General features: G+C 38.1%; 1 protein-coding gene across 3 annotated transcripts in view; it reads right to left on the bottom strand.

The window, feature by feature from the left end:
• Nucleotides 1–15,252, bottom strand: part of prkar1b (protein kinase, cAMP-dependent, regulatory, type I, beta) — a 43,529-nt gene that overhangs the window by 10,169 nt on the left and 18,108 nt on the right. For all 3 annotated transcript variants that reach the window (XM_056752808.1, XM_056752809.1, XM_056752810.1), the window contains 4 exons: nucleotides 10,135–10,196; nucleotides 7,157–7,203; nucleotides 4,697–4,855; nucleotides 633–693 (listed from right to left, as the gene is read on the bottom strand). In XM_056752808.1, coding sequence (XP_056608786.1) covers nucleotides 633–693; nucleotides 4,697–4,855; nucleotides 7,157–7,203; nucleotides 10,135–10,196 — 329 coding nt within the window. The remainder of the gene's footprint in view (nucleotides 1–632; nucleotides 694–4,696; nucleotides 4,856–7,156; nucleotides 7,204–10,134; nucleotides 10,197–15,252) is intronic.

Here is a 15,252-nt window from a genome sequence, read left to right as displayed (position 1 = left end):
ACGTATGTTGATTTTAGCATCTTCCTCTTCTATATTTTTCCAAACGTATAATTTGGCAACATATCTGGTTCATTCGGTAAAAATACGAGTCTCCCGAAACAACGCAAAAGAATTCCAACCGATTTCACAGCAATCGTAAAATCTAAGGCAAACGAAAACATGCCCCCTCCAAACGCGAGAAGACGAGCAAAGAAAAGATGTTTGAGGAGCGAGAGAGGTGGGCGTTTGAAGACAGGCCGTGACAGGGCTGTGAAACAGAGAATACAGAGAAAAAGAAAAACAGAGGAAACCGAGAGGAGGAGTGTGTTTGTTCAGGCATTTAATAACCCCATTTAGAGCGACGAGTGACCTCCGGGTGCTGAAGGACGAGGGGTCACTGCCGAACTGACCATCTTAATGTTCCTCTCTCGCTCCTCTTTGTCTCTCTCACCAAACAAAACTTTTGGAATGTAAGCCAGGGTTGAATTGGCACTGCGTACCGCAGCCATGTCTGTCAATCAAGAGCCGTGCTATTAGAAATAAGGGCTCTTCTCCATCGTAAGTTCAAGGGTTAGGTTGGGTAAAAGGTGGTCCACCTAACTGTAGAATGCATTTTTGCACAATGAATTATTTGAAAAACATACATGACTTACCAAGTATGGAGACTTTACTCAGAAACTCTTCGTACATCTTCCTCTTCCTCAATGTGCTTCCCTAAAAAACATTGAAGAACAGTTAGGAGACATAAAGAACATGTTTCAGATAGTTTTCATCTTCAATCAAGTCTCAGCTGCGTAAAGTGGTTTCTAGGGTGTTTTTGGTGGTTGCTAAGATGTTGCTCATGACATATGAATTTTGGAGGAAACATCCAAGACGAAGCTAACAGATCTATTTAAACTTCCTCCAATCTCAGAACTGGAAAACTTTAAACATGGGAATCTAAGACAACAGATTGTATCCGTACGTTTTCGGACATTGACTGGCGGCGAAGACCTTCTCTCTTACGAGGTCAGTGACCCCTCTACCCCTGGTGTTTAAGAAGAAGATACAAAAACATCGGAACATCTAAGCTGCCCTTAAGTGAGGTATGACATCATGATCTACAGCGTTCCGGCAAGTGTTGGTCAGGCTTAATGGATTAGTTCAGCCACATTTCCCAAATAAACAGAATATAATTTCTGTAAAGACAGACTCTATGAAGCTTGAGTAAGTGTCTGTGGAGATTTCTTTACTAGACCCAAGAAAGAAAGACGATGCCTGTAACATGTGAACTTATGCACTTCTGGTAAAGAAACTTGAGATCATATTCTCAACAGTTCTGGTGCATATATAACGATGGACAAAAAACCTTTACAACTGTAAAGAATATTGCTTACAGTTTTTCTGAATTTACTATTTATTAATATGTGTTTAAATAAGGGTTAGTTAATTTTTTTAAAAAACTAACCAAATACAGCATTTTGTTTGCAAGTATATATACTGTATATAGAGACTAAATCAATTTTTCATGTAATCATTATTTCTAGATGTATTTTGGTCAGTCCAGTGTTTGTTGAATTTGAACAAAATCAAAGCTCAGGAGTGACAAAGTCATCCAACAGCAATGTGAGAGACGGACAGCAAGACAAGACACATGAAAACTGTGATGCAAATCCAGGATATAGCAAAAAAAATCTAAATGCATGTTTATTAATGTTGTATTGCTTAAAACTTAATATGAACTTGTTTTCTTTACAGTATTTGAGGTCTGAAAAATACAGAGCATCTTTTCTGTTATTTTGACCTGTTTCTCCAGTTTTCATTTTCTGCAAATAGAAACAATATTTCTATGTGAAATTTGGGAAAAATATTGTTAGTAGTTCACAGAATGGAAAAAATATATAATTTTACCTGAAAAAAAAAATGGAAAACACATACGTGAACCTGGACAGCAGAACCAGCCTTAAGTAACACGGGAACATTTTTAGTAAACACCAATAATACATTGTGAGGGGGCTTTTTGCCTCAAATAATTAGGATATTAAGTAAATATCATGTTCTATGAAGATATTTTATAAATGGAAATGTATAAAACTTTCTTTCTGTGAATGGATGGGCTGCTAAATTGCCTCAGATTAACAACTTCAAAGGCGATTTTCTAAATATTTTGCTTTTTGTGCACCCTCGGATACTAGCTTTGTAAACAGTTGTTTTTCCGCCAGAAAGTGTCCTTTCATAACAAACCATACATCAATAGACAGCTTATTTTCTCAGCTTTCAGATGCTGTAAAAATCAAAATTTCGAAATATTGACCCTTAAAACTGGTTTTGTCGCCCAGGGTCACATATTACTTGTCTAATTAATACAGCCGCATAAAAAACTAAGAAACCATTTAGAAGGATTATCGTTTTTCTGAATTTAATATTTATGTGTACATGTTTTATAGGTATGGATTTCTTTATAGATTAGAATTCTTTATTTATTATAAACCAAGATGGTTGTGTCTTTTTCAAACACATGCAGGTTTTTTCAGACACAGAGACAATGAAACATACTGTACACAGCTCACTTTTACACAGAACACAACACGTTTAATAAACATCCCTATGAATCTCTGACATCCTTAATTGACTGCAGCCAAACACACTCACAGACACGCACAGACGCACACACACACACACACACACACACACACCACACACACCCCCCCTCACACACACATCTTTCATTAGTTTAATTAAGAGCCGCTCAGAAAAGCTGAATTATGACAACATGTCTCCCATCCCAGTGAACTGTCTGTCAGAAGACAGCATTAACAGAAAAGAAAGAGACAGTCTCACAGAAATCTAAATTCAACTCCTGTGTGAAGAACAGTTTCCACGGAGTCTTGTGGGGCATTAGAAATATTCATTTACTCATTCCCACAACACACACACTCTACAAACACTAAAACTGCTAGTACTGCTGCAGACGCCGTACTCCATTCAGATTAAGCTTCTGAGCGAGACAGTAAGTATTTAGTTAAAGAATACCAAAGGGCGGAAAGTTTAGTTAGCTGGAGAACTGGTCAAGAGTTACAACCTGGAATGCCAAGACATCCAAATGAAGCAACAGAGAGTCCTGCCCTCATTTACTCACCTACATGACTTAAATACCATAAAATAAATATTAATGTTATGTATTATGAAGAGCTTCTGAACCTATTTGTAAAACTTTTTTGTTTTTTGTTTCACAAAATTAAATTTAAAGTCCAAGTGAAACTTAAAATTACAATTCTTATTTTTTCATAAAATATTCCAGCGTTTGTAGGAAAAAGCGTATTAATGCGGGTCAATTTTAAAATACATGTACCCTCATAATATTCAGTTAAAATCTGAAAATGCACTTCCACCCGGAAATGACCATCCATCTCAAATGACATAAGTTAGATGGCTTGGGCGGAGCATTCGTTAACTCCTCCCCTTCATCTGTCGGTCTGCTGCAAGTTCCATTTCAAAATACAGTGGTTTTTATACCGTACTTCCAATCAATTTGCTGTGAAAAACGCAAGCTACTCCCACTTAATTTCTCATTTAAAAATTCCTTTTCACTCGGAGATGCGCCAGAATATGGAAGTAAAAACGATGGCAACTTCCGGTTCACGGGGACTTTAACTGAATGAAGGACTTAATGTCAATAGCCGGGTTTTAAAGGCCAAATTTCAAAATAAAACTAATTTATTTCAATAAATTTTCGCTAATTCACAAGGGGTTGTAGGTTTTGGTTCTTTTTAGCAAAAACTGTTCATGCATATAATGGGAGATTTGCTGAATAAATTCTGACGTAATGAAGGCACGAGATGAAGTGGCTGTTACCGTTGATTGTGTCTTTCTGGTTTTCAGATCTTTTTATTTATTGTTGGTTACTATCAATACCACCCTGATCCGCTCGGGTAACTTGATGGAAGCGGACCAATTACGCATTAGTTTTTCCTCCAGATATTGCGAAGTTTGGAAAGATTCACATCATGTTTGGGAGGAAACTCGGCTAACCACTATTCAACATGCCATATATCACAAATTTCCTGATTCATGAAGGTGAATAAACATCGACACGATTAATAAGCTTGTCCTTATCCTTAAGATATCGTCGCTGTCGAACTGAAAACTTGTATTGCCAGAACTGGCACCTCACACAAAACGAGGAAACATCTAAGGGAGACCAATACTAATGTAGATACAAGGAGTCAGTCCGACAGTGACTGTATAGAATATCTCATAATCTCAACATTTTAATTTAATCATATTATTTATATACAAGAAAGCATACGATGACATCATGAAATGTGCACATATCGATTGTAACAGAATGCTTGACATCATAAGGAATGTGCAGTGCTCTCGTCGCTTCAATCAGATTCCAATGAGAACATTAATAAGCTGCCTGCAACATCTGTAGCATTTGATACTAAAAATGCACTTTAAATCCAATCGATGAGCATAAAAGATAAACCGCATTAAAAAAGCTCAGCGCAAAATTGAATTGTGTAGAGCTGCGTAACATGTTCGTTATCTGCACATCATAATTCCAACACTCCAAACCCAACCCAGTGTCGCAAGGCACATGGCACTTCAAATGTTTCGACATTCGCAAATATGCACCTCGCCACACATCCTCGACACACAGTTTACAGACACATTAGTGAAGCGTGTGTACTGTACATGACAGCGTAGACTATAGAGTGTTATGTGTTTATACCATGAGGATGCGTCGATAGCTGTCTCTGTCTATACCCCACAGCTTCAGGTCAGTCTTTGCTTTAACGGTAGCAGCTCGGGGAGTCCCGTAGATCAGAGCCAACTCTCCGAAACTGCCTCCCTCTCCGATACTGGTCACCCATTCTCCATTAACATACACCTGCGGAGAAAGAGAGAAAAATACATTTGATCCCTTCTGATTTGAATTGTACATTGACGATTTTGACATTCTGCTATCTTAAAGGATTGTTGGATCTCTTGTTTCATATAACGGACAGTCAAGGGCATTCACAATGAAACAGGTGCTCTGATAACACACCGCTCTGTGCTTCTATCTTCCCAACCTGCTCAGATCTTCTAAAGTGTCTTAAGAGGAATTAGATAACACGTCCACCTTGAGATGCTCTGGCTTGACCATCAGAAGCTACTGAAGACCCAGAACATCTCGCACTCACTCATATCCAAACACAAACAAAGAGCCTTTTCTCCTTTTGCACTGGGACTGGTTCGGTTACGCCTGTTGACACACAATCCACTTGTTGATTTTATAAAGGAAGATTAAAAAACGCTAACGCGAGGGATAGAAATAAACACTCATCCTCTGTCCTGCCCGGGCCAGGCGCTCCGCCAGCCTTATGAGGCACATTCCTCGGGTATCTTTGCAGACCGGCCACTGGAACAGGTTCAGGTCACGGCCTCATCAGTGGAACGGAGAGAAAAAACCCAGAGGCTGCCAGAGGACCGAAGGTACCAGCAGGTGAGGTGATCAGGCCTTTTGTTTCAATATACCTTGTGTGCTAGAGTTCCCAATTTCATAGGTTTACACAATACAGATCTCAAAAAACGTTATTGAACTATGGATGTTTTCCAGATAAGCGTAGACGCTAATGAATTCCAAACGTAAACATGCGCCGTTGGGTGTGATTTATCCTTCCTGCTGATAAGAGACATTACTAGCACACTCAAGAAATATCTTGACATTCCGTCCAACAAACCGGCTGAATGTCGGTGAATGTGTATTTTGCATCTGTCTGACAGCACTAGCGTGGCGTATGATTAGCCGTGCGAGACGGACCGTGTTCTCAGGTGTTCTGCTGGTCTCAGCGTGCTGGCCTCAATACACAGCAATCTGATGTGGCACTTACTCAACGCTGACTCAACACAACCTCAACGCTCATGGAGAGCACAAGAGAAACATGGCAATTTTGGTACAAGAATCCTCGGCTTACATCAGTGAACTTATAATCATAGGCCCACTTTCCTAGAGAGAGAAGTAACTGTGGGACAATGAGGAAAATATACATGGACATTGACATCCTTCGAAAACCATATTTTATGATTTTTTAAATGTTTTGCCATAAATCATTAGAATTGGTAATCCTTCGAGTTTCAAAAGGAAGAATAAAAAAGTGCTTTAGACAACTCAATATTGTATCATTTAAAAAGTAAAGTGTTTGTTCCCTTTCCGGATAAACAACAAATTTGGACATCTGAGGTTTTGGAATGACAGCGACGATCCTATTTTAACTCTTCTGTTTAAAATAAAACCGGTTCTGCGATATCATTCACATGAACTCTATCTATGTCATCTTTGGGGAAGTAGAACAATATAAACAGTTAGTGTTTCTGATGATTTCTACTGTTAAGACAGGCCGAGGTGGATAAGACTCGGATCATATACAGTATACCTGCATTACTTATATAAACACCTACATAAACACTTCATTCACTCGATAAATGTCTAGACATCTCAAAAATTCCCACAGTTTTCATATCCGGCTGAAAAATATATCGGTAACTCTCACAAAAACAAGCACGTCCAGTTTATATTTCACTCAAACCAATAATGGGAATTGTTGAAATTTATTATTATATAGATCATTTTTCATAGAACAATAAGGCCTGTTTTGAATGTATGCATCAATAATTTACAATATTGATTTTATCACAAAAAATAATAATAATTATAATATAATCATACATGGTGTATGAAAGGTCATTTCCGGGGTCCAATCACTCTGTCAGATGCCATAGGAAACTCATGGCGTGATGTAAAATTGCTGAAAACCCCCGATCTCAAATGTTTTGCTTAAATGTGTGATATGAATAAACAGTGCTCATAAACGTCTGTTTAAATAATATCCTCCATTGAAATGAGTGGGGGCTTGGACTCGGAAACAGTATTCCTTACGTCACAACATAACAAGCGGATGGGTTGTCACAGAGATATGGTCACCATTTAAAATTATTTTGCTTTTGAGGTGAAATAGAACCTTGGCAGGTCTCATGAGGTACACCCCATAATACTTGCTAAACATCAGCGCAGGCAATGCGAATGAATCTAAAAGCTCAAGCCATAATAAAGGACGTTTCATTCATTCAGATCAGCTACATTGTACACAACAACTCTAACACATATGTATGAAGATACAGATTAACAAATACAAAACACTGAACTCACATCAACTTCTCCTTGGTCAATAACATAGAAGTTATCTCCTTCATCACCTGATAGAGAGAAAGAGAGAGAGACAATAATGAGTTTACTCCATCAATCAACTTCAGCACCAAAACCTTATAAAAACCCTTTTATCTCTTTGGTTTGTTTTCCTTAAAATGTGTAAAGGATCATTTAATGGAATACATTGTTGTCAATCACCACAAGTGATCAACATGGTTTTCCTATAAAAAAAATGTGATTTCAAAACTTAATTAGAAAGTCGATTAGGTGGTTTCTCGTACAGGGCTTAAGACTTGTCCTAAACTGAAAAAATGATAAAGCTGTCCAAACTAAAAACAGTTTGCATTGACAAATCACACACATTTGTTTTTTGTGAGGCATGTTTGTAAAAACGACTTAAATGTTCTTTTTTACCTAAAACCAAATCCTGGTTTAATTTAATCTCTGTCCAGCCAACACAATGTAATATAATCTAATACAATACCACTTAATCGACCTAAACAAAACAAAAATATCTAAAAACAAAACAAAGTGTTGAAAAGAACAAATTTAATCTGATTATTCTGCTTTGTCAATAACTAGTTCACCACAACCCAATAACATACAATAATTTACAAAAACACCTATTTTATTTCATAGGAACAGAAGATTTTTCTCTTTCCCAGATTCAATCTCTTTTCTATTTTCCAAGAACACACACATAAATGAAAGATGGCGCACCACTTTAAAATCTCTCAGCACCTCCCGGAGCGATGTCATCTAAATGATTCCCAGACTTCATCTTCTCCAGCCCATTTGAGAGTTTAATGGAAGGTTGGGCGTGCCAAAATCCACGAGCTCTGATTTCCAAGTCAAAGGCTTCTGCATCGAGCGTTTCACTAGGTTTAGAGGGGTCTTTGATGTCGACGTTGGTGTTTGGGATTCTGGTAGCAAGTGTGTGTGTTTGTGTGTGTGCTTAAGAGTTAAAAGAGTCTGTGATCCGTGCTTTAGCGAGTTCACGCGGGTTCACGAGGCTAATTAACGCCCAATGCACAGAGCGCTCGTAAATCACACACGCAATTTATCTTAACACACTCACTGGCCGCTAGTGCCCTCTCTCACTCGCCGTGTCTCTCTCTTTCAAGCCATTCAGCTCATTTTTCTTCGTATTGTTCCTGTCTTCCTGTCTTTTATCACCTCTGCTCTGAAGTTTCAGTTTTTTGCCCAAACGATCCTTGAGTCACAGAGTGCAGTCAAATATTTGACGAGAACAGAAACGCGCACCTACGCGTTCGCGCACACGCTTTGTGCATTCCTGGTCTTACTTTTATGGGCAATCTGCCCGTGTTAGATAAATGCCTCGAACTGCATTGCACAGAGAACATATATGGCGTGCATGTTAACCGCTTTCTATAGACCAGGGGTTTTTTAAACTTTACGATGTGAGGGACCCCCAAATATGAGGAATCTTTTGTGAGGACTCTTTTCCCAAAATACATATTCATCTATATGTTTTTTTTGTGTAAAGATACATTCAAGCTGTGAGAAAACAATAACATGTGTAATAATGTAAAGACAACATATGAAGTAATTGGCTTTTTGGTGGAGGTATAAATCTGAACATTTTCGACTCAAATGTATTTGTACACCTTTGAAAAGACCACCGAGTGAAATAAAGGGAACTTTACTGAGGAAAATCTCACTAATAAAAAAGAATTCTGAAAACTATACATGGAGCAAGAAAGAAGAGTTAAACACTTGTTAATGTGAACACTGTAAACAAAACAGTAATAATGTTCAGCAGACTTCTAACATTTTTGCTTGGTTTTGTTATTTCTTTAAGACTACAGTAGCATCGCGATGGTAAAGCTTCAAAATCTCTGTGATGCCGCTCTATTTTTTAAACGGTTGTATCGTAGAGCCGTAACTAATGGTGCATATGCACATTAACTTCCACACTTTCATTTGTCTTTTTGCAGTGTTTCTCTCTTAAATGAATCCATGTTTTGAACGATTTAGATGAGATGATTCAGTCAGGTTATTCATCAAGACACCTGCTTCATTCTTGAATGAATCAGCGGTTTTGAACGAATGTTTCACTGACAAAAACAAATTGCCTCCACCTTCTGGGGGTTTTAATCGCATTTAAAGTAAGCCTTAAATTTTTCTTTATGAGCATTGCTGTAAACACAATTTGTCGCACATTGATTGAATTAGCTCCAATGTAAAACAAATATTTTGTAGCTGCAATAGTAAACATTGCTAAATGTACTAGACACTAGTGTTTTTAAATCTTACCACAGTACTACAAATATTGTAGTGTGCAGTATAATACAGTTCACTAATACAACATGTTTCGCTAAAATCTGTGTATTAAGGAATTTTGGTAATTTTTGTAGATTTTAATTGTGAACATGACACAGCATCGCAATACTACTTGACATTTTGATATTTCATAAGGTATATTATCGCAAGATATGTTTATGGTACCGAGACAACCCTACCATAGACTACACAACAGTAAAAGTGTACATTTCGCGCTTACTGTTTAAAGAACAACACTCATCGCCTACCTTTACTTTTTGCAAAACTTCTTGCACTAACTGGCGTTGCAATTGTGTTTGCTCAGTTGGTATCAGCAAAACCGTGTAATGATATTGGTAAACCATGGCTACTTTTGTTCCTTTTTTTTCTATTATTTTTTGTACCATAAAGTCTATTTTCAGGGTTATGGGAGGATTAGGTTTAAGGGTAAACCTAAACCAAAATATCATTAGCCTGGTATGAAACAATGGAAGGTTTTGAGATTTTCTTGCTCAAACAATGAAACGTACGTGGCTATAATTTTGACATTTTGCCTCCATAAATGATCAACTATAAACCTAACAAAACATTTATTTTCAATACATCTGGAATGTCTTCACGTGTCCCAATGTATGTTTTAATATTTCAAGGTAGGTCTTTATTCATTTTACTCATTCATGTATCAAGTTTTTCACCTTGTTGGATGACCGTCTCCCCAGCAATGTGTGTGACCGGAAACATGGCGTCAAATATATCACTGTGAAAAAGAGAAACACATCATATAAATAAAACTCAGATTTCTGACCTATAAAACATCCAAAATCCACCTTAAGAATATCATCATCAATGTCAACTTTATGGCTATTGCCAAGTACATGCTGTTGCCGTGGAAACCAAAGTCTCGTGACCCGGTCAATGCTGCCGTATCGCATGCTTCCAGTCATATAAGCAGTCTGCACTGTATGCACAGGAGCACGTGTCCGTACCGCATACAGATTAACATAGGGCACACAAATATTGCGCTCTTCACGAGACACACACCCTTAAACAAAGTGACACAACTGAGCCTGTGAAAGACTTTATGACCCTGATAATGTACTTCCACACTTTGTGTTGCAACAGCCAACCGATGTGTCGGTCACTACGCATGACCCTTGACTCTTTTCCCACAATACACCTCTCCGGTTACTGCTGTCGGTCATAACATGGTTTATTTACTGCTGCTGATGTGGTTTCGTCAATGCCTTAGTTGTTTTAATGTTGATGTTGTGTTTGCGTGCCGGGTGAGCAAAAGAGGGTCTTTATTTTAAACTAGATTTTGACGTGTTCTAAGGGGTTGATGGGAAGTTGCTTGAGACGTGCTCACTGCCTTGAGTCAAAAGGATCCAACCCAAAAGATCAAGCAGCTTTTGCAATAAGTTCCTTTGAGTTCATATTTGCGAGCATAAAATTCATCGCAAGTACTAAACATCACAGGGAAATGTAACGTGACGATTAAAGACGCTGAAGTCTCGAATTCCAGTCATGAGCAAAAATAATGGAGCCTCTAGTAGGTGGTCTTCTGGGTTTTTCATTTGTTTTAGAAGTTTACGGAGTGTAAAGGATGTTTGTTTAAATTGTTCCCCCACTCACACGAGAGCTCTCATCAGTTGTCTGAGCGGGGGATTCCCAGCATTCACAACCCGCGGCGGCACGAGGCTTACAAGAGAGAACGTTCCCTGAAAAAGGGAAAAGAGACAAAATCCGCCTCTATAATGTAGTTGATGGGGTAAGGCAGGATGGTTGATCTTTAAGCGTGATGTCACAAGGAGTTATTCATGGCAGGAGAGAGGCATTGGCACAAGATCAGAGGAGACGTCTAAGCGTAGAGGGAGGTGAAGGAGGAGGTTGAGAAGGTGGCTGGTGATAAGTGGCGGCCCCTCAGGAAACCTTTATTGCTCAGAGGTTGCACTTTCAAACCTCAGGAGAATTATTATAGATCTCAATTAGTTTTCATTTAAGTATCAACTTTCTCACTTAAAAAGAGTAGAGAGTTGTGGGAGCTGATAGCCTTGTGGTTAGTGCTCCGACATAGGGCGAAGTTGCGCTCCGGGCGACCCGTGTTCGAGTCCCGGGGCCGGGGTCCTTCCCCAATCCCACCCCCTCTCTTACCCACTTCGTTTCCTGTCCTGTTACTGAACTGTAAATAAAGGCAAAACCCCCAAAAATGAATTAAAATAAGAGCAGAATTATCAAATTCATGTGAATAGAAAAATCTGGGATGCAGAAGCTCAGTTTCTGTTAGACAGCAGTGAGGACTGAAACATTTAGGCCTGGTTTCACAGACAGGGCTCAGATATTTATGTCGATTTATAAAAATGCCTCAGAAGAATACATTACTGGTGTGCATCTTGAGACAAAACAATGCCACCAACATATTTAAGATATTTCTGGGCAAGTTATATTGAGTGAGGCAGGTCCACATTCATTTTAGTCTGGGACTAGCCTCAAGCCTTTTCTGTGAAACAGGGCCCAAAGGTATTAATACGTGATTTATCAATTTTATTTCCCATAGGCTACTCCCTTCTATAACGAATTCAGATATGAAAAAAATATATTTTTAAGATGAATTACAAATGAAGTTGAAGCTCAGTTGCTGGAACATGGTAATGGCCACGCCAAGGTCGTGGGTTCAATTTCCCAAAAACACACATGTAATCTGTTTTGGTTAGAAGCATCTGGCATCTGGCAAATGCAAAAAATAAAAGTTAGAAGGATGAAGAACACAGTGTGGAACATGGTAAGGACATTTTGTCATCCTCCGTTTTTGCTGCAACGTCATTTCTGTGGTTACCCTCTGAAAGCTGTTTGTGCCTTTGTCACTGCAGTAACAGACAGTAACATCTGTTGCAGAGGAGAGAATAAATGTGACCCTGGACCACAAAACCAGTCATAAGTAACACGGGTATATTTGTAGCAATAGTCTTGGTGATATATCGTGCGATTCTTATGCGCTCAGTTTCTCAATGACTTACAGTTAAATGCTGCCACATCATACAGCCAGGAGGTGCTCTTGCGCAGAGACTCAGAATAATGGAAACAGAAGAACAACAATTAGTTCCAGGAAATGCCTATGGTCATATTCTATCCCTGTTCTTCAAACCTTTTCAGGTATTTTCATGATAACTAAATTTGATTTATAGTAATGATGAAAGACTTTTTCAAATACATGTTATAAACGACTCAATCTCGTAGTGACTTTAGATCGAGCAGCACTTCCTACTTATCAAACAGCCGTAGTTCACGGAAGAGCTGTGCATAAAACATCAAATCGATTTCGAAATGTATAATTAGAGTTAATCACGATATACATCACCCAGCCCTAAGCAATAGCCAACAATACATTGTACGGGACAAAATTATAGATTTTTCTTTAATGCCAAAAATCATTAGGATATTAAGTAAAGATCAAGTTCCATTAAGATATTTTGTAAATTTCCTACCGTAAATATATGAAAATCGCTAACAAAAATGGCTGAAAACACGTCTACACACTTTGCTCGCTGGTGCCCGCTCATTCCCCACTCTAGTGTGGTATCTGTGTAAAGCTTAGTATTTCTACTTTCGGGTTCACCTACTATCCACAATGGCATTTCAGCAGTAAGCCAATAAAAAGCATTAAATCAAACCTGTTTCTTAGTAACGGCCTGCTACAGTGCCCTTGATGGACAACTTTAAAGAACATTTTCTCAATATTTTGGACCCTCAGATTCCAGATTTTCAAATGGTTGTATCTCAACCATTATCCTATCCTAACAAACCATACATCACTGAAAAGCTTATTTATTTAGCCTTGTTTTTTATACTTACGTGGTCCAGGGTCACAAATAATATATATATATATAATATACTGTATATGTATGTATATATATATATATATATATAATAGGCAACCAGCACCAAACATCACTAACCAGCACAAACCAGCCTGGACCAACATAAGCTGCTCTTGTCACATGGGGAAGGAATAAAGAAGTGAGGTGATACAGAAGAACATGAGAGGGTACGAGAGTTTCGTCTGAACCTGTTCGTGAATGAGTGGGAGGAGAACGCGAGTTTGATTAAGAATGAGATAATAAAAGTATTAAAACACATGTGTATGTGGGATTCTCCACAGTATTGCGGTGCGTCTTCAGAAGATTATTTACTGCTCATTTCCAAAAACCACAAACTAATATGCTGTGTGTTCACAGCTCTAAATAAATCATGCATGAGTGAAGGCAAATGAAATAACATACCTCAATGAAATCATGTATGGCAAGACATTGGCATGAAGGCTGGTTTACACTGTTTAAGATGGAGAATTAAAAATCATACAAATAAAGACATGATGAAGTGACCGAGTGTCTACACATATTCTGTTTTCATGTGCACAACAAGCTTTCTTTTCTTCTTTAATTGGTTTTCACACTTTCAAAAGTAAAGTTTTAAATTCACAAACACAAAGATCTCCTATTTGTCCCTACAAGCCTGTGCCTGTCTTTACTGTCAAACCTCTGGAAACAAGCAGCTGTACGCAAAACAAACTCTTAGAAATCAGACAGCAATTTATGCTATCAAATGTATTACGGACAGCTGAGGTTAAAGAAGCAAATAATCTGAAGCGAGGGAGGGTTAGTCTGACTGGTTGAGGCCCCTGTCCTATTTACTGGTTTAGTCGTGTCAATCTCTATGTCCCCTGAGGGCCCACAAAGACAAGCTGAATGACAGGAAGACCTGTTGAACTATGTGGCCCTTCTGATCCTAAAAAATGAATGAGGTTTTATTTACAACTCATTCACAAAGTGATCATGAGCATAAAATAAGAGTGAAATACCCGGCTGATGCATGCTGGGCATTCTTGAACATAATATTCTCATGAAAGAGGATTTTAGTAGCAACCAGAGAAAACTTCCATATAATTTCTTATCTGTATTCTGACATAGACTATCTACATCTTTATTCAGTCTGCAATATGCAGAATACACCGCACTGGCTACTACGTCCCATGATGCAATGCGTTTAACTTGACCTATTTCAAGTGTCACAAAATAACCTGAAGGTTTATATTCTATAAAACAAAACTACAATACAAAACTAACTTGTCATAAAAGGATCAAGCGACAATGTGGTATACAACATTTGTGTTGTGTTACATTCTGTTTTTCAAAAAAAGTATAAACTGCAGTATTCAGTGAATTAGTATTCAATTCTGAATGTTAACACGTTTAGGATTATTAGCAAAGAAATTTAAAATGAAAGTTCACCCCCAAAAAAAATCTGTCACTTTTTCATCAAAAATCTCTTTTCATTTCAAACCTGTATAACTTTCTTTCTCCTGCAGAACACAAAAGAAGATATTTTGAAGAATTTTGTTAACTGACCCCCATTCACTTGCATTGGATTTGTGTCCATACAATAGAAGACAACAGGTTTCTTCAAAATATTTTCAAAGGTTTGAAATGACAAGAGGGTGAGTTGATGATGAAAGAATTAACATTTTTGGGTGAACTATCACTTTAATTGTTAGCAAATTCACAAAAGAAAACAAGAAGCGTCTGGCTAATTACATCTGACTTTCAGACACACCCTGGATGTCTGTGTGTCCTGTGGGTGTTTAGAGGCATGTTTAGTGTAAAAGTGTCAGTTAAAGTCAGATGATAGAGTCAGAAAGACACCTGTGTACTTTTACAAGTGGTGTAAATCAGAATCTGTTCTGACATTGAGATCTACTAACAACCGCTGTACACACAAAGCTGTTTACAGGCGTGCCGCATCCAACACTTTTACTTTGG

Source organism: Triplophysa dalaica, chromosome 7, assembly GCF_015846415.1.
Source record: "Triplophysa dalaica isolate WHDGS20190420 chromosome 7, ASM1584641v1, whole genome shotgun sequence".
NCBI lineage: Eukaryota > Metazoa > Chordata > Actinopteri > Cypriniformes > Nemacheilidae > Triplophysa > Triplophysa dalaica.
The sequence above is the reverse complement of the archived record's forward strand: the minus strand, read 5'-3'. Positions and strand labels throughout refer to the sequence as shown.